Consider the following 20637-nt stretch of genomic DNA (forward strand, 5'->3'; position numbering starts at 1 on the left):
CACCCACACACACACACACACACACACACACACACACACACACACACACGTCATGCATATGTATACATTAAATAGAGTCAAATAACCTTGATTAGGGTTGTTTCTCTCTTTAGCATAATAATTCTTTGACATGAAGCCTGTGTTAAACCAAAGTGGGTTCCCACTGATTTCCAGCACTTTAATATCTGGTCACTAAATGGATGGTCCCAACCCCATGTTAAGTTTTTAAGACAAAACAGAGATGATTCAGGCCCACTTCTGGTTAATAAATGACAGCAAAAAGTCTTCAAAATGTGGAAATAAACAGATAGTTGGGTATGATGGTTCACACCTTTAATCCCAGCATTCGGGAGGCAGAGGCAGGTAGATCTCTAAGTTCAAGGCCACCCTGATCTGCAAAGCAAGTTTCATGACCGCCAGAGCTACACAGAAAGACCCTTCTTGAACCTCACTCCCCCCAAACCCCAAACAAACACAGAGTCATCATTCCAATATGATGTACAAGGGGACTGTGGGGGTCAAGCAAAACCACCCCAGCTGGGGCAGGAAAGAAACAAAATTCTGAAAAGCTGCAGGTACAAGCACAATTCCATTTGCATGGCTCCATTTTTCAGATTTATAATGTCAAAGCTGCCCTTAAATTATGTTCTTCTTTCTCATGAACCCTTTCTTTCTTTTTGAGTATCGCTTGAGGTTCCGTGTTGTTTTGTTGTTTCTTTGTTTTTATCCACAATGGTTGGAGAAATCCTCACGTCCAGGAGCAAAATACCTCAACCATGTGGTCACCTACATGTCAAATGTGCACGTACCAGCCACATGCTGCACTCTCAAAGGTCATAACACTTTTATGTGAAGCAGTAACAATACCTGATACCTAACAGATATTGGTTGTTTGGTCCTTGTACTGCTGGATGGATCACCAGTTAACATAGGAAGCGCAGTTACACGCCTTGCACTGAACTGGTGAAAGTCTGAGGACTCCACATTCTCATGGAGTCTCACCCCGTCCCTCCCCTCAATCCTTTACTCTTCATCCCTCCACAGAACAATGAGGTTGTGCGATCACTACAATTTAAAGGTTACGGTTAGGGTGCTATCTTGACAGGAATTCCAAGATTTTCTTACTGCCTTTTCTATCAGTTCCAACATTTTTTTTTAGATACGGAAAAAAAGTTATGGTTAATCAATAAAACAGAAGAGCATATATATGGAGAAGGAACATTTATGGATGTGATGAACAGAATCATAGCCAAGACAACAGGTAGAATTTTTGTAGATCATTAATGAAATCTCAATGTAAGTTAGTGACACATAATATATAATAAATATATAACATATACTTTTGACTATATCTAACTATGGTGAGGTATTATCTAAAAATAATGATAATAAGAATGATGATGATAGTGACTATTTTAATTTCAATTTTCAGTAACAGGAATTACTCCGGAAACTTCAAATAAATTAAAATAAATTTAAACTTATAATTCTGAAGACTCCACTTCCAAAATTTCTGTGAAGGTTACCAAAATAAGAACATTCTCATATTCTTTTTTTCCTTAATGTAGGAGTACAAAAGTGCTTTTCGCTGACCTTAGACAGTAGTCTAAGTAGTAGTACTGACTCTCAGTAGTAGTTTATAGCTCTTAGTTTTCCACAGCTTCTTAAAAACATGACTTCCTTTAAAAGTCAAATTCAAGTTTCTTTGGTGATTTGTGGAGGAATATGCTAGCTATAGGCACATGCCTAGTGGATCCCATCTAATAGTTGGGCAAGCACAGCAGTGCGGAACTCACAGCCATTGCATTTACCCATTGAAATAAGGAGTGGGAAAAGTGGGAAGTGATTATTGAAAACCACCCACTTTGCAGTATCAAACAATTATAAATTAATATGAAAAGCATGTAAATGTTATTCCATTCATTTTAGTATTGCCTTGGATATTTTAATGTTTTAAAATGTCTATTTGAAGCAATTTTATAAGTTATAAAGAAAACCTCATTCTTTTAACATTAGAAGAATGCCAAGTGAGCTTTAAATTGCAAGGCTAGTTGGAGAAGTTCATGTCTACTCTCAACTGCCTTTAGGACCCCAATTATAGTAATGCCAAGTGGTCAGCTTTTAGGACATTTGGACCCAGGTATACTATGCTAATTTTTAATAGATTTAATACTTAGCACATGTGCTTGAATTAAAAAAAATAGAACTTCTCCATGATTAATGTTAGACTTCTAAAATCAAGGTTTTAGTAACAGTATTTTGTTAGTGAAATTTCTGAGGTCATATTTTAAGGTTCTGATTACTTATAAATAGAATATTGTTATTGCTGCTACCTCAAGTGTCTAGGCTGTAGCTTCTGAATTTATGGGGGTGAATGGCTCTTCATCCCTGCTAATATGACCAATAATTTCCTATTATGCCACACTTTATAATAAGTGCACTATACCCAATATAACGATATGTCATTTCAATGGAGCTAGCCATGAACTTCTACAGGTTTAATGGGATTTCACATATTTAGAATTTCATCATAAAAGGGCCCTTTGGAATCATTATAACATCAATCCTTTGCCATTATAAGACTCAGTTCTTTTGCTAGAAAAGACCGTCAGAGCTCAATGCAAAGACTTAACCTCCTCATAGACTGTAGGCCTGATTCTAATTACCAGCTTCCCCACTAAGGGAGAACATTAATAAGGAGCAATGATGGCACATTAGAAACTTTTTAGTGAATCAGAAGATCATGAGACAGAAATAATTGTGATTAAGAGGAAATTCCTTATGACTTGAATAATATTTAGATCTGCGGATTTTATTCACTGCTTTTAGGATAAAGAATTATGTAATTGGGAGCAAATTAGGTACAAAATAACTCCTGTTCTACTTAAGTCACAACTTCTCTCTGTTCTTGTCAAAGTTGAATTAATTAGGTGAGTTGATGCAAAGGAGAGAGAGAAGGCTTACTTGTTGGAATTATTTGAGAGGAAAGAAGAAAGAAAGTGATAGGTCTTTGAAAGAGCTGATCTCCCAGCCCGGTGATGACAACTTCACTCAGAGGTATAAAGTGTTTCCTTCCTTTCTTGGATAGCTAGTATTGGTGGTTTTAGATTTAAAGACTCTACCAAGACTCCGCAACCCCTTATTACACACAGCACCTTATATACTGCACGTCAATGACCCCTTAATGGGTGAAGAATAGTCTATAAATACTCCCATAATATGATACAAATATGGCTCTACACTGCAGGGGAGGGGGATGTTAGACAGAAGTAGTTCTAATAAGCCCCACCAGCCAGTGTATTGAATCGGCTCTGGTTGGCATTCAGCTCTCAGAATCTGGGAACACATACCTAGAAACACCCACAATTAGTCTGCAGGAGCCTCTGCGCAGCGCTGGAGACCATGCGGCTAATATTCCAAGCTGACTGGCATTTCTCCCCTGTGGCCTTATGCATAATAGAGTCTTCAGAACTGATGTTGGGAATCATTAATGTCTGACTGCCGCACCCATAAAAGTAGGCTGTCAGTGTGTGGAGGTTTAGAAGTTCACACTCCAGACAGGCAGGCACAATGCTGCTTCCCTTGTTCCCCACATGGCCCACGTCTAGGGGCACAGATTTGCTAGGAAGGAGCTCTTCTCTGAGGTGCTTAAGAGAAAAGAGAAAAATTAATCTGCAGACTTGACAGTAGCTGTAGGAAGAGATTTGGTAATTACATTTCCTTACTGAAACCAGGTTTACAGGTTTATTACCACTACTGTGGTTCTATCCAATGCTGAGTTGCCAAGACTAGCCTAAAGTTGGCTACATACACCCTACTCCATTCAGTTTTTGTATCAATGAATTAAATGTATGCTGGCTATAAAACATAACCCATTAAAATGTACCGTGAAAATTTAAAAGTTGCTTGAGTGAGCTACATATCTTTTTATTAAAAACTAAAAAACTGAATTTTTATACAAATAAGCTATCTGCTTTACAGACTTAGTTTCCTTGAAGGAGCATGTATCTGTACATTTCCACAAAGGAGATACTGAATTGCAGCACATGCTTTAAACTTTGACAGATATATTGAGGAAACATTTCAAGACTGAATGAAAGTAGTGGTATTGTAGGCCAGTGTCTGGTAGCAAACACCTAAAGGAAATTATAACTTCTTCAGTTTTAAAAAACATATGCATCAGAGCTTTGTGTCATCATTTGTTTTTGTTTTGTTTTGTTTTGTTTCTTATTTTCCCCTAGTCAGTCAGTCTGAAATCTCATTCTGAATCTATCCTTAATCTTTTAGTTTTCTTCCACTACATGTAACCCCTTAAAACTCTGGGCTCCTCCCACAGACGCTTCTGACACTAATGCTTGTTTTCTTCTGGACCGCTGGATTTGCGTAATGAGCATATCACTATCAAGTGGCTTTGCATTGGTAATGGTGGGGTCAAAGTCCCAATATAAAGATTTGCTCATGAAGAGGGCTAAGAAGGAAGTCTTAGGGCTTAGCAAAAATCTAAACTAACCAAGTATTAAATACATGACCAAAAGATTCCCAACAGCCAAAACAATGTCTCTGTTGATGTTTCATGAACACAACCAATATATACCTAACCAGGCTGGAAAACTGACTGCTGCTGCCCTGCGTTCTGTTTGTGGGCTGCCGGAAAGGGTGAGTTATCCATAAGGCTTAAAACCTTCCAGGGTTTGAGCAACTGGACAAGTCAAGCTGCAGAGGTCCATCACCAGGGTTTCAGATTTTAGGAGGCAAGTTTTGAAGAATAAGAAGTAACAAAGAAGCCGAAGGGATACTGGTTGTTGTTTTGAGTTCTGTTTACTAATCTGATCATGATAATCACTCTAATTCCTAATTAGAAAAGTCCTATTAATCAGTACCAACAGACACAATAAAAAAAAAAATCAATGCAAATTGAGAAATGTAGCATTTGTTATTTCCTTTAGATATGACTGTGTTTAAAATCCCAGTAATAGAAAACACTTGCCAAATTCATTTAGTCTCTGACTGAGGCACACATATGTGATCTTCTAATTTACAGCTTGCACGTACAGATGTTCACACTTAGTAAAAGGGCTTCTTAATAGCTTTTTTTAATTAAAAGTGTGTTGATAATAGGTGTTTTAAACATATCCAAACAGCACAGCTGAACTGACAAATGCCTGTCTTCAGGCCTCACACTGTATCGCACTGTGGCAAGGTTTTATGAGACAGAAAAGGTTCTGAGGCTGAGTCGCAAGTATAGAGAATAAATGTTACCCCCAAAGCTTCCATATCACATCTTTCATTAATTTTTCTATGATCTTTTTCCAAGTAGAAAATGTTAGACTGCTACTAAGTTTACGTAGCCGAAAGCAGAACCACACAGCCGTTGCTTGCTGCCTGCGTTTTTTTTTTTTTTCCTTCTGTAAAACTTTGAACCCCATCCAGCTTTGACACACTGCCTCTTCAGTTAATAACTATCAAGTTTCCCCTTGTCTCCTGTCTACATTTCTGTGAGGCAATTGCGCACTCAGCACCCCGAGATAATAACACACATCTATAAGATAAAAGCAATGGCATTAATGTAATTGTCTGCCTCTTTCTCTTTAGCCTAATCTTTTTTTTTTCCTTCAGTTTTGACTGCCTGTGTGACACCTGTTTTTGTCTCCTCTGATCCTACGACAGGTTTTCCGCTGACACGGTTTTTGCCTGACAGAGATTCTGCAGACAAGAACGTAATAAAATATGAAGAACTGCTTGTCAGAGTTTCTGCCAATGCTCACATGAAATAGAGACAGAAAAAAAGACCCTTTTTCAGGGGTCCTGTGATGGTCGCGTTTGGCATGTCAGGAAAAGGCTCTCCCTAGCCAAGCTCTCCAAGCCAAACAGGTGTTTTCTTTTATGTTAGAACTTGATTTGTTTTTTAATTTTTACTGATAGTGGAAAGCGTCATCAGCCAAGGAGGGAAGCAAGAATGTCTTACTCTCATATTATTGCAGGAAAAGGAGTCTGAAAGAACTACCAACTAAAATAGAGTTATTTGACTCTAGACTACAACTTCTAAATAGAACAAAAGGGCCAACATCTGTTAATGATCGAGCAAAGTTAATGTCTTTAAAATGTACTTCCTAGGTAGTGGAGCTATAAAACCTTCTATACAGCTCTCACTTAACTTTGTTGTCTAAAGATTCATAGAAAAATTAAAAGAAAAATCAGAGTGAAGACTCAAAAGAGAAACGAAGAAAAAAATGGGAATTAAGGTAAGAACCCTGCAGCCTTGCAGGCCACAGCAAGGGGCTCCTGCTAAAGGAGCAGGCAACCAGGGACCAGAGACTTACAGTAAAATAAATTTCCATTACACCAGTCTCACATAACACACAGAAGCTGGGACTTCAGATACCAGAAGCATCATAAAGATGAAGTGTCCCTTCCTGGCTGCCTGGCACAGTAGGAGGGTGGCTTCACAGGGAGACTTGCCTCCTGTAGGAGACACTCATGGGGAGCTGCAAGAGGAGGGAACTGCTCCTCAGGCATGAACGGGGCACCACAGGAAAAGCTACACAAGTGCAATCCTGTGGAAATGCTAAAATGGAAAGCTCTGGGGTAACTTCACAGTGACCACTGAGAGACGATGAGAGCCTGAACTGAGGCTTTCTGGTTGTCCGATCAGTTCTGACCACTCTGCTAGTAATCCGTTTTCAACCCAAGACTGGGTTATCTAAGTTTATGTTATGCCCAGAGAGCCTATAACAGCATGGTTATAGAAAGAGGATTCTAGAATCTGGGGGATCGCCTTGAACTAACTATGAGAGGAAGGATGACCTTGAACCATCGATCCTCCAGCTTCTACCTCCTGAGCACAGGAATTGTAGACGTGTCCTGCTCTATGTGGTGCTGGGGAATCCAGTACTTTGCTCAGGGCTAGCACGCCCAGTGCCAGCTGAACTACAGCCCCAGGCCTCAACATATTAAAAAGTTTTTCAATTTTCACTAAGGAAAGTAAAAAAAGCAAACATGATATGACTTTAGAAAATTTTATTAGATATAACAGAGATGTTGGTATGTAATTAGACAGAATACTTCTCACTGATAATTTTATAACCTATTTTTTTTTTTTAAGACAAGATCTCCAAAGTCTGGTTTACACTTACAGCACATCTGAGTTTGAACTCGCCATATTTCAAGGGCTCAAAAGAAGTGTTCTTCTTAGACAGCCAGGTCTAGAGTTGCCTTCACACTCGTTGGCCTACTAAATCTAAGGCCAGATAAACTGTCCTTTAAGGTGGATAGGCTTGTGACCCTATGCTTACTGTCACCAACTCATTATCAACAAGTTGGGAAAGCCGAAAGGTCAACATGGGGATTCCATTTCTACTAGAGAGCCAAAAAGGAGAACATGAGAGAGCTACTGGACCTCTTACCAGCCCCCATTCATCATTTTCTTGGTGATTCACTTTCTAGCACTTTCTATGCTTTGGAAGATCTGAAGCAGGCAAGTACTTAGGAAAGAATGGGATGCAAAAACAGTATTTCAGGACCCTCAGCATACAGGTCAGAATTTTCTGTGAGAGTACTCTTCTCTGATCACAGTTCCATAGAGGAGTAGAGGGAGGTTGGAGGAAGTCACCCATTATGGTACAGAAGAGAGAGAATGGTGGGGCGCATCAACACAGAATGCTTAGGAACCAGTCCTTACATCCTGGGTGAAGATACTAGTTTATCTGAACAGTGCATCCGATTAAAGGAGAGGAACAGAGGGTGTTTCATTTATCACCCCTTCAATTTGTGTTCCGCTTAACCTGGTGAACTCTAGTTAATTAAGATGTTCCTATAAACAATTAAGCTTCCTGTAGGATCGTTAGCAAGATATAAAAATTTATGATGTAATAAAATGCAATAAAATGATAAAGTAGTGAGCCCATCAAAGTAGTCACATGCAGAAGGGTAGGTGTGAAGATAAGCAAACGCAGCTCTTCCTCAGTTTAATCTCTTTGGTTTTCAACACATATGCACAGTACACACTACACTAGATCTTAACTGGTCTCTTCATCTCAAAGTCTTGGAAGCTCTAGTGAGACTTCACAGTGGTCTGTGATAAAGTTGTCTGGGGTAACTTTGTCTCTGCTTCTGTTCAATTAAGACCCACACCGCTGCCCTAGAGTTCTTGGAAGAGGAGACCGCCCCTGAAGAGCTTTGGGCCTTACAGCCAAGATAAACTGGTACAAAACTCCACTCTGAAGCACATCCACTTCCACACTGCACTTTGAAAGACTCTAATTTTTGTCTTTGAGATGGGGACTCAAGTATTCCAGGCTGTCCTCAAACTCACCACGAAGCTGAGAATGAACATGAATGGCTGATTCTCTTGCCTCTACCTCCCAAGAGCTAAAACTCTTAGACCGACTCATAAATGTTACTGTTTAGGATTACCTCATTGACTACATAGGATTTGAGCTAAAATGCTTGTGCCAGAACATTAGGGTAACTCCCCACTCATTTTATCTTCCTTTCAAACCACTGTGATATTTAGGTGCATTCCTATTATTATTTGAATTTGCACATAAAAGAAACAGAACACAGGAAATACATTAGTCTGCCTACAGCTAATCTTTTAACTAGTCATCTTTGATATATCTGTTATTTTGATTCAGTAATTGAAACATCTAACACTTCACCAGGCTTTTACTATGTACAAATCATATAGATCTCTTCACAGAAAAATGAGAAAAACTTAATTAAATAACCTGGAAAGGGTTCCAACAGTCAGCGCTAGAACAAGCTGCAAGCTCCTTATTCAACAGCTGTCCCTTTAACTCTCTTTCTAGCATCGTCCCTTTAACTGATGTAGAGCTTTGTCACACTGAGAAAGAGAGTTCTGAAAACTTCAGTTTCGCCCAGGAAGCTCCTGACCAGTATATCAGCACTGACGGTACTTAAGACACTAGATCTTGCAACACTCATCCTGCATTATGTGACAAAATATCTGAGAAACTAGCAGGCCCAGGACTGCGAAAAGGAGGCACTGTTTGAACGATACTAAAAGAAAATTGAAGGAGTTTAAAGCAACATGCAGAAGGTGGGTAGGCTGAGAAAGCAATGGAACCTGCAGCTGAGGGATGCAATGAGAGAGCAGTGAGAGCCATTAATCAAGCACAGGCCTTTGCATCAGGATGTCCTCCCTTTATGGCTTATCAGCTCCAATCAGGGAGGAGAGGAGAGAGGCAGGGGAGGGCACTGTGCCCCCAGGTCAAGCAACAGTCTCCTGTGCCAGGCAGGAAATGGCTTTGTTTTCACTCAAGTGAAGCAAGTACAGAAATGTTCAAGGACTTTCCTCATGGAGACAGCAGAACAGAATGCAGAGACAGCAAAAGCTGGTTCCTCTAAGGAAAGGACCTGAGGCTAGGCACAACCAGGTTCTGGAACACTGTAACAATCTAGAGGCATCTTCTTAAATGGCCAACCTTCCACTATGCTAAGAAGCACCCAGGCTTGTAGTGCGCTGTACAGTTCACCAAGTCCTAAACACCTGCTAAAAATGTTCTTCCAAAGCACAATTGTTTCAGACCTTCTCCATGTCAGTTAGAGTGAGGCCAGAGCTGTGCAGTGGGTGAATATGTGAGAACATTATCTTCCTGTAAGAAAGGAAATTCAGGTTTTCTTTCCAGTTTCCTATGTATCCTGGGAACTCTATACATGATTCTAGACAGTGCTGCAAAGTCTCTCAGGATGATCAGGAGAGCCTAGAGATGTCAGACTTTGTCACTTAGGATGGAGGACTTCCTAAGGTAAAGAAGAAAACTGGCTGAGGAAGATAAGCTACAGCTACAGAGACACAAGATAGGGGCTGATGACAAACTCCCTTCATAGATATTTACATAAACTGTAAGCTTACCACATCCTGGGACAAATAATAAACACTTATGACCTCTCCTAGGAAAGTATTGGCTTCGATCTGCCCTGTTCAAGTCTTTATAAGGCACCATGTCTACAATAAACTTGTGGAATTTGTAAACAGAATTCCAAGAGCTCCTGATTCTAAATATAGGACAAACATGACTAAGAGTTTTGATGACAGAATGCCTTGGATCCTGGGTTAAAATTTCATTTTACATACTGAGTTTCAATAGAAACTTAACTGATGTTTATGAGTTTAAATAAAAATAGGAAATCCAGGAACATCTGTGTGATGTACACTTACATTAAAAAATACTACATTTTTTTTTTTTAGATATTTTATACTTTCCATTTGAGTGAGGGTCTCTAGTCTACTAAGTCCTATTAAGTAAAAAAGAATTCAAATGTAATGACACTGAGAAGAAAAAAATCACTTTCTGTTGATTACACAAGGGTTAGAAGCAGGGATGGAGAGAGAGCTCAGAGGCAATAACACACACTACTCTTGCAGAGGACCCAAGTTTCATTCCCAGCACCCACACAGGAAGGCTCTTAACTGCTTGTAATTCCAACTTTGGGAGATCCAGTGTCCTCTTTTGGCCCCCACAAGCATTGGAACTCATAGTCTTCCACCCCAACTGCAAATGTGTGTGTGTGTGATTGTGTGTGTGTGTGTATGTATGTGTGTGTGTATGTATGTGTATGTGTGTGTGTGTATGTATGTGTGTATGTATGTGTGTATGTATGTGTGTATATGTGTGTGTGTGTATATATGTGTGTGTGTATGTGTGTGTGTGTGATGCCTGCACACACATATTCTTTAAAATTAAGTAAGTCTTTACAAGAAATGCTGTAAATAGTGACCTATATGAGCAATAAGACTTGCAGTATATTAAATCATAAAGTAGGGTGGTAAATGACTCTAACTTAACTCTACTGTCCTCGGCAGTTCGTGTGTCACAGGACCCAAAGTCTAAGGTAAAATGCTTTATGTTGTACATATGTTTAATATGCTACTAGTGATGGATAGTCCAGATGATGAAAAAACATTCTTATCCTACCCTGAAAGAGCTAAAGGGTTTAGATAAAATATGGGTATGAAAAAAAAATCAGGCTTGATGAAACAATAAGTAAAGTAACAATGTAGGATTATATTTTCCCTAAATAACCGCAAGCAAGAAAAGGAAATCGCACTCAGAGAACATACTAAAGAAATGCTCCCAAGGGCTCCAGTGTAACAGCGGTCTTAGGAAAATAACTGTCCTCCCATGTCCTGCTGTGAAGGTCGGGAAGCTCAGTGTTATACTGATCGAGTCTCCTGTTCTATCCAAATGTCCCTCTAACACATCTATCAAACTCAGGAACACAGAACTGACTCAGCTTTGGGAAAGTAAAAATAGAGTCAGTTTTAACAACTGAGCTTCATCAGAACATAAAATTACTACTAGTTCCATCAAAGGAAAAACAACTGAAACAGATGGATATACCACGGCAAGAAAATGATTTCTCAATAGTTTTGGCTTCTAATGAAATATTTCCTTAAAAAAAAAATAAGCAATTAGAATTTAGCTTATGTTTTTACTTGCATAAGTTTACCCTCTCATTTAAAAAGTTTAAAAATGAAGTCTTCATCTGGACTATGGACACTAAAATTAATTTACAAATAATAATAAAAAAAATAAACGCCCTGCCTCTTTCACAAAGGCAACATCTGCTAGTGGCAACAGGTCTCCTGGCGGCCTTCAGAGAGGGAACAGATGAGCATGGCGTCTCTTCCTGGCCATCCACCTTCACTCAGCACTGTGCAGTCTAGTACTCTGGTAACACTGGCTATGTTTTAAGATTATGCCAAATCTTTGATTGAAGACAGACTCACGTCTACAAGTGGTTGAATTAAAAAGTCTAGGGTCAGAAGAAAGAATCAAACCATAAACTGGATTTCTAGCAACAAAAATGTCTCTCAGGAAACGGGCCCCACTAGTGGTCACTTCCTGGATCTTACCTACACTCTTGCACTAGCAGGGCTGGCCTTGTAGGAGAAGCAACTCCAAACCTCACTCACATCATCTTAGGCAAATGGAGGAAAGGTAAAGGGAGAGAATGCACTAGCTAGGGAGACAGGAGGAAAGTGGATTGGGTAGAAGGAAACCGGAGTCTGTTATAAAGACTCTGAACAGAGCAAGAGAGGACTGGAAGCCCTGAGCTCATCAACTAACTTACTACATACATCAGGTGGCTATCCCATGCCAAAATAACAAGTTTGGTTTTTATAAAGTTATATTCAGCAATCTTTGCATTTGGTTGGCAAAAAGCTAACATTCATTAAATGAGAAAAATAGGAAATCATTTATTAATGTTTTACTCTGTAGGAAATCCTGCTGGTATCCAATGACTGTTCTGTGTGTCCCCATCCAAGCTCATTAATGCTCAAGATTTCAAGGAAGCAACTCATAAGGAGCAATGCTGCCCCTGAGTTAGTTCAACACCCAGGTTTTGTTAAGAGGATGAATTAATACCTCTTCAAGTATTTAAAAACATCTCTCCAAGGTCTCCTGAAGGCAACTAATGTGATCAATTCAAGTAAACTTAAGAAGCAATCTATAAGGCTATAAATTGTGTACATACAGAGACATGCACATATGTGTGCTGAGTCTGTGTATTTGTACATTATATGATGACTCAACACTTTAGAAATTTAAAACAAAAGGGATGTAAGAAGATACTCAAAAGAGACCAAAAGTTTTCTTAATTTTTTTTTACTTTTAAAAGAGAAGGTGTGAATTAGGTACATGTTTATCCATAAGCAACACGTATTTGTGTGCTGTGTGTCTTTGTGTGTGTGTGAGAGTATGTGTGTGTGTGTGTGTGTGTGTGCACACGCTCACGCGTGTGCGTGTGGACTTGTGTGCGTGTGCATACACAGTGACAAGTAGTATGAACTTGATGCTACCGTGAGACAGTACTGTGTGGTAGTGTCTTTTCTGTCTCACATCCTTTGGAAGGAAATCACACACTAGAAAGGCCAAGTCATTTCCTCCTAGTCCTATATGGAGGACACGGCATGGGTAAGGTGGGCAGGAAAACTGCTATGTCTCACCTCTGAGCAGAAATAATTGGAGACATGATTTCAGGGTTTCTGTGCAGGGGGAAGGAATGAAGCAATTAGTGGAAATGCTAGGGGCAAAATGAGTGGGTGCTCTCATCCCACTGCCAACTCAAAGGCCAGGAGCCAGCCCTCCCTGTCATACTTGCCCTAATGAAGGGAGACGGGTGGGCTATGCAAACCCCATGTATATATTTCACATTATGTACAGGTATGTCCATACCATGAGGTAGAATAAAGGTCAAGATGATAATAGTGAGGGAAACGACTAGAATTAATTTTACTTAGATATGAGAAAGACCAAAATTAATATCTCAGAAAAATAACCTGTAATAATACAATAGAGAAAGCAAAGTTTACTGTAAGAGAAACACCTTATTCAAGAGAATGAAAACTCACATCCTTCAAAAAGTCTCAAAAAAAACCCCTCCCTGGCCACGACTAAAACATGTTTTTCAGGAAGGAATCAAAACAGCATTTGTGTTCTACTCCCTAACTAATGTAATATCCACATGGAAGCAGATATATAAAACAAATTCTAGTGACACGGTCAACTATCCATCTCCCAAGGTTCCCACAGTAGATAGATGATGCTAATACAAGAAGGCTCTGGAAGGAAAGAAAAGCCCTTTGTTTAATTATTAACCCCTCTTTATGCTCAACGGCTGTCTATACGATATTTTTCACATAGAATATTTATTAAAGCCTTCATATTATCACTACTTTTTCACTGTAAGATTACACAGTATCTTCTGACAGGAGAACTCAGGGCCTAACAAATGTGTAAATACACACTCTAACACTGAGCTACACCTCCAGCACTAAATCAGTACCATTAGTAATCATAATTTGTAACAAAACAGGGTCATGTTGAATAACACATCACTAAAGGAGAGAGACAGTTTTTTTTTCCTTAGAAGAGTCTACACCACACTGCCTCCAATGACCTCACGTAATGGGTAAGGAATATACAATCTCTAATTATTTTCTAGCAAATCTAACCCTTCTAGGTATGCATAGTGGTGCAAGTCTATTGAAGCACATACAACTTTCAGTAAGCCACAGCAGCGCATGCCCATTAACCCATTACACTGATGCTTGCACACAATGCACAAGCCAAACACACACTCACACAAACATCCACAAACACTCACCCACCCACATAACCCATGTACGCACACCATAAAACTTCCTCTAGGAATAAAATGGCATGTTTGTAAAGTGTCGTGAACTGAAGTGTTCCCCTAAAATTCATAGACTAAAGCCACATCTTGGTATCTGAGAATGAGACTGTATTTGGACATGTGACCCTAAAAGATGTGACTAACTCAAGATAAGACCCTTAGGGTGGCCCTCAAAGTAAAGTCGGCCCAGTGTCCTTGTAAGAGGAGTTGGCTCAGGAATATCAGAAGATACAGACACAAAGACGGCACTAGGAAAGCCATCTAAATACCTAAAAACCCTCAGAATAGAACTCTAGGATCTATGTTCTAGAGCTACAAGAACATAAACTTCTGTTGAGACACCAAATCACCTTGTTAATGAAGGCAGGAAGAGTTCTATCCTTGAAGGACTGGTTCCAGAAACGACTGGGCCACCAAGCACACTCCTTCCAGTGTATTTCCCCGATGCTACTGTCCCTCTCATGGAAACATGGCTGAGAGGTCCCTACGGCTCCAAGACACATGCCCAAGCAAGCAAGGTACATGATAAATTAAAAGCATTTCAAGACACGGCCTGGTGGTGTTACCTCAGATCTTCCTAGAATAACATGACATTTAGAAAAAAATACAACCCACTGGATGTTTGGCACTGCTTGGGAATGAAGAGTATGTCCACTTAAGAGCCAATACCCGAGGCTGTCAAAAACACAAGCCAGGGTTTCTTCTATAAACATTACCTATCTTTTAAAATTACACAGTCTAGAAGGAGAAAATGTCTGCTTATTTACATGTCTCCTTTTCCTTAAACACAATAAACATAAACCACACACAATACTTTGCTCAATATGCAGTAAAGTCACATCCATGAACAGCACTTTGTACCTGGCAAAAAAATCTGCATCCTTAGGATCTGTGCTTGGGCCACCCTCCCTCCAGTGACACCGACAGAAAGTGGAGGCTTTAAGATCAAGGGCCTCCTCTAATCCCCCTGCACACTGACAGGGGGGGGGGGAGTATTTACAGGTTACTTTCACAGATACCAGCCACTTGCTCGCCCTCCTTAAACCAAACAAAGTTTAACATCTGGAAGGATAAACTCAGCACACACAACAGGGGCATGCAGTCACTGAGGAGTTCTCAAGCAAGGAAGATCTGCCAGCTTCCCTCTGAGGTCCAGGCCCTGAAAGGCCAACTGTGGTATGTTTGAGTTTCCATCAGGCCTGGTTCCTGCTGGCTGCTGCTGTGCTCAGTATGAACCCCACTGCCCAACTATTCTATAAACATCTCGCCCTTCTGCCTGCCCAGCCTTCCTTCCTGGAGAGGAGAATGTGCTGTTTGAGAGCTGCAGGATGAATGTTAAGGAATACTTGTAGCACAGATGGTCGCTCTCTTCTCCAGGTCAATGACATGACTACTCTTAAAAATAAATCTCTCTCTCTCTCTCTCTCTCTCTCTCTCTCTCTCTCTCTCTCTCTCTCTCTCTCTCNNNCACACACACACACACACACACACACACACACACACACACACACACACACACAGGAACATAGCAAGAACAGAAAGAGGAGCCTTGATTTCCTCACCATGTGCCACCCAGCCATGTTTACACTGATCACACGTCCGCAGGTTAATCTTCCCAGGCTGGAAACACTCACACGTGCAGTTTACCAATGTGCAGCGGATGGCCTGAAAACAAGAGGAGGAGACAAGATCAGCATCTATCCAAAACCATTTTATTTCTCACTCTTTTTAGTAAACAGTGCCCACATCGACTGTCCAAGGTCTGATGTTAGTAAAGGTCTAAAGACTTTTGAAAATATATTTTATATCAAAGTATTTCGCAACAAAGGGTGGAGAAAAGAAAGCACATTGACAAACATGGTATGTTAAGTCTTTAAATGCACAAGGAGAACAAGGTGAGTGTGAGTACAGACTTAAGTTTTCCAGAGGACACTTCATTTCAACACTGGATCTCCAGAGGAGAAAAGCAATTCTGTTGCTGCTGTGTACGTTTACTTAGCTTGTTCACAGTGATGCAAAGGCCCCTATGCTAAGAAGACACCAGCCAGACATTGTTCAAAGGGAAGTATTTATAAAAGTAAAATATGGCAACACAAAGATTATTAAGAAAATCACTTTGGGTGACTTTTATTTAAATGTTTATAAGTATCTTTTCCCAATCACTTGGCTTTTTTTCTTTAATTTGTTAATTCTAGCTTCACCCTTTTTAAAATGAAAGCAATCTTTTATTTCAGTGGTGACCAGAGAGTAAGTTGAAACTTTATTTTGAAACCAGATATAAAACAGTAAAACTGTTTACATGAGAATTCTACACTTGGAAAAGTACAACTGCACTCTAGAACACGAGCACACATGAAATGCCTTTCAGTTCCCCACAGCACTTAACAAATCACCTCTCCAACGGGCCTTGGGGGCAGGAGAGCAGGAGCTGGCAAGCTGACCAGCTCAGATACCTCTCAGGTCAAACCCAGGGCTTTGAATCCACCCTGTCAAGGAACAGCTGGAGCGCATGAAGGAGCCAGTCCTACAGACCCATAGCCACAAGATCCCCATGACACAGGGCAACAACGGGATGTCCCAGTGAAGTTCCAGTGTTGACAAGACCAGCAGAAGCCAGAAGCCTCTTCCCAGTGAACATTTGTAAGTCAAGAAGTGTGGACAAAAGAACCATACCTCACCAGTTCACTTTAGAAACTGATTTCTTAGAAAGCTTCGGGGCTGGTGAGATGGCTCAGCGGGTAAGAGCACCCGACTGCTCTTCCAAAGGTCCTGAGTTCAAATCCCAGCAACCACATGGTGGCTTAGAAAGCTTCATAAACAGAGTGTAAGTTTCTACGAGTGAAATCCACGCTTAGAAACTGTGCTCCTAACCTGTGCCCCTAGATAGCAGTTAACAAATTTATCTTATATATGTGACTTTTAGCTGCACAGAAATTCTAGAAACAGAAGGAATTTAACCTGATCACTCACCTATTAACAATCTAATATGACCATCTGAACTGCTGAAAAACACCTCCTAAGAGACTTTGATGTGATCAAGGATGACTGGCATGGTTGAGGCCCCTCCAAGCAAGGTTAGTTACCGACATTGTAAATTGGTACCTGACATACACATACATACACTAGAAGCTAACTTTCTGAAAGCACTTGGGTTTTTATATGAACTAGTTTCCTTGAATCACACAGTGTTCTATCTAGATACCGTTAATGTCTTCGGCCCATCTACAATAGATAAGGTTCAATGGCCTCTTCTTCCTATGACCAGGCCATGCAGGTTTAAAGACTTTCTCTTTCATTTCTCTTTCAATTCATGTTATCTCTGTAGGTACCTACACTGTTTTAGATGTTACAGTCCTCAACCTGTGTTCTTTTTAGACTGAATTTGCTCTTTTCTTCAGCACCAAAAGATATTTGAATTCACAATCCACCTGATATTTCAGAGTTTCTTCTAATGCCTATCATTCGATTGTACCTTAATTAGGTTATTAAAATTGGCTGTATGTTTTAGTGATGCAGGACGAGATGGGTATAAGAAGAAGTACTCTTCTAAAAGCTCAATTTCCAATTCTCAAACTGATATATTAGAATTCATTCATAAGCAGCGTCTTCATATAAATTGTTCATTAATTAATGAACTAAAGATTTGATTGTACTATGACCAAAAAGAGTTTAGAATACAATGTTTTCATTACAAACGAGGTACTTTTCTAAGTATCCGGTTATAAATTCAGCTGTAGAGACCATATCAACACTAAAAATATTTTAAGTACATAAGTACAAACTTACATAAATATTTTTTAAAAATCCTCTGCCTTATCAAAATCAAAGAGTGGACAATAAAAAGAAATGATATTCTAAGGAGAATATTTAACTCTACATAAATGACATCAAACAGTTTGACTCATTAATTTGATGTTAATTATTTTGCCAAAAATTTTTATTTTACAACATTTAGAGCAAACCTTCACTTTTATCAATAATCAAGATAAAAACAAACTAAGAGATGTAGGTTAAACACACACACACACACACACACACACACACACACACACACACATCTTACTGCTGGCTAACTCATTCATTCATTCACTCAGACTACCTAAATTCATCTGGTTTACTTGGGAATTAAATCTTTTCAAGATGATTGCTTTTTCATAGATCCTACTCTTTTTATACCCAAACACAGAATACTGGAACACCTCAACTCCTTTGTATATAAACACTTAAGCACAGGGCTAGCCATTTTGTATTTCTGTAAATTCCAGAAGGCCTATCTGTTTTAAACTCAGGCTTACGCAGACTACAATTCCTCCTTAAGGGAATTACAGATACTTAAACAATATGGCTAGATAAATATTTTGTGTAAGAGACGATCATGGCTTCAAAGGAAGTTTTGTTTTAAATAATGTTTTTGAAATGGCATAAAACTCTGACATACTATTTATTCACAACAAAACAGAAACAGTATGATTGCCTGCCAAGTCAGGCACACTTACAACACAGATTTATCATAAACTATCAAATCTGGTTAAGCCTCAGCAATGTCCCTGTGCTTCAGGGAGACAGTCAGGAAGAGCTGCAGTGGAAGAACCTTCGTCCCTGGGACCACCTTCGACTCTTTCCTCCATTAGCTAGTGCTGGAGTGTTTCCCACTCTGCGGGATCTCGGCACAGGACTGTCGATATTACACTGTCTGAGTGACAACCTCTGAACACCAGAAAGGAGGAATGCTGCAGAAGCTTCGTGGAGACTTGTCACTGCCACCTCTGCGGGGAACAATGTTCAGGCTGGCCAGTGCAGACCCATCTGTAGCACCCCGCTCACCAGCTTGTACCTCATCCCCTAGGCACTTAAGGAGTTGAAGGAGCTACCCTACTCTTCCAACCTGCCTTGTAACTCTTGCCCTGAGCTCGCAGGAACAGCAATCACAAACATTTTAACTCACAACACGTTAAAAATAATTACTCCTGCTAACCTCCACCATGGGTTTCTTCAAAGGGAAATCTGTGCATGCCCAAACCAATGTCTCTACTTTCTCATGCCATTTACAGTCTAATTCTGAATTCTGGCCACAGGTTCCAGCAGCTGCACTCTCTGAAGAGATGCTAGGAGCACATTTGGTTCCTATCCTGGTCTCCTTGTCCTCCTAGACCTTGGTGTAACTTGCAACTCTAACTTATCTTCATTCCTGAGAAAGTGAGACTCACTGTCTAGCTTTTGTGGTAGCAACTTCTCTCATCACTGTAAATAAACAGAGGGGTGGCCCATGGTCAGGCTCTTCACTCTTCATTTGGCAAGCCCATCCTCTCCTACAGCTCCAACTACAGTGCAAAAAGCATCACCTTAAGTGGTAAGAAATGGATGGCAGAGATCCTGTGTACAAGGCTTGGCAACTTGGTATCTGCAGGCCTCATGATTAGAGGATTTAGAGTGTAGAGCCCAAGAATAAGAGTTTTTAAACAGGGTGATAGATGCCATCTATGCCTCTCTGTTCTTCCATCCAAGCATGGCCACTTCTTATTGTCCTTTATAATTAATAATAGATAGATTAATTCAATGTTTTCCAGTCAGTGTGCTAGAAAATTTACAAAGTTCTCAGAAAATACCATGAATATGACACTGCTATTCCCTTCCTTTCACGCATGTGGGAGCTGAGGTGATGACTAATACTTTGCCTGAAGTCATTCAAGAATTTCAAACACAGGTATGTCTGCACCAATGGCCGAGTGCTGTTCCTACAAAGACAGGGAGTCAATTCATTATGTCTCCCTCCAACAATCTGTCCTTGCATTTTCTGGACTCCCACTCTCATTGCTAATATCTGAATTCCAGCTGTGGTTCCCCTGGACCATTCAAATTGGCTCCTAATTAATTTGATCATTCTCCTTTTCCTTGCTGACTTGACCCCTCTCTTCATCTGTACTTTTCTGTATGACAATTGTTTTAATGTGATCTTGGCCCTTGCATCAGATTCTTTTTGACAGTAGACCCCCATGCTATACTTCTTCATTATAATTGCTCACTGTATTTGTGGTATGTTGTCTGTGTGTATACATGTGTGTGTGTGTTGGATGCATGCATGTGTCAACTGCCCACTCAAAAATGCATGTATACATTACAGTGCACATGTGGAAGTCAGGAGGTTTTCTTCTTCCACCATGTGTGTTCCAGAGATCTAACTCGGGTCCTCAGGCTTGGTAGCAAGGTCATCCTCAGCTACATAGTAAATATGAAACCAACATAAGCATGAGATTCCCCAAAATCGAAGGGAGCAAGGAAGGAAGATTCCCTAACACCCTGTTTTCAATTCCTAATAATGGCTTTCATGAACTACATGGTAATTTTCTCAAAGGATGTAAGTAATCAACATGAAGTAGGGAGTATCATGCCTGGAAAAGCACAAGTCGAACAAATGACAATTGTTCATGATCTCAAGCAACGTTCTGGATGTCTAAGAAAGATTCATTTTTTCAC

General features: G+C 40.0%; 1 protein-coding gene across 5 annotated transcripts in view; it reads right to left on the reverse strand.

Annotated features, from left to right (window-relative positions):
* Window positions 1-20637, reverse strand: part of Bnc2 (basonuclin 2) — a 401863-nt gene that overhangs the window by 125450 nt on the left and 255776 nt on the right. For all 5 annotated transcript variants that reach the window (XM_021200278.2, XM_021200277.2, XM_029539739.1 and 2 more), the window contains one exon: window positions 15726-15828. In XM_021200278.2, coding sequence (XP_021055937.1) covers window positions 15726-15828 — 103 coding nt within the window. The remainder of the gene's footprint in view (window positions 1-15725; window positions 15829-20637) is intronic.

Source organism: Mus pahari, chromosome 6 (genome assembly GCF_900095145.1).
Source record: "Mus pahari chromosome 6, PAHARI_EIJ_v1.1, whole genome shotgun sequence".
In the NCBI taxonomy this organism is placed as follows: Eukaryota; Metazoa; Chordata; class Mammalia; order Rodentia; family Muridae; genus Mus; species Mus pahari.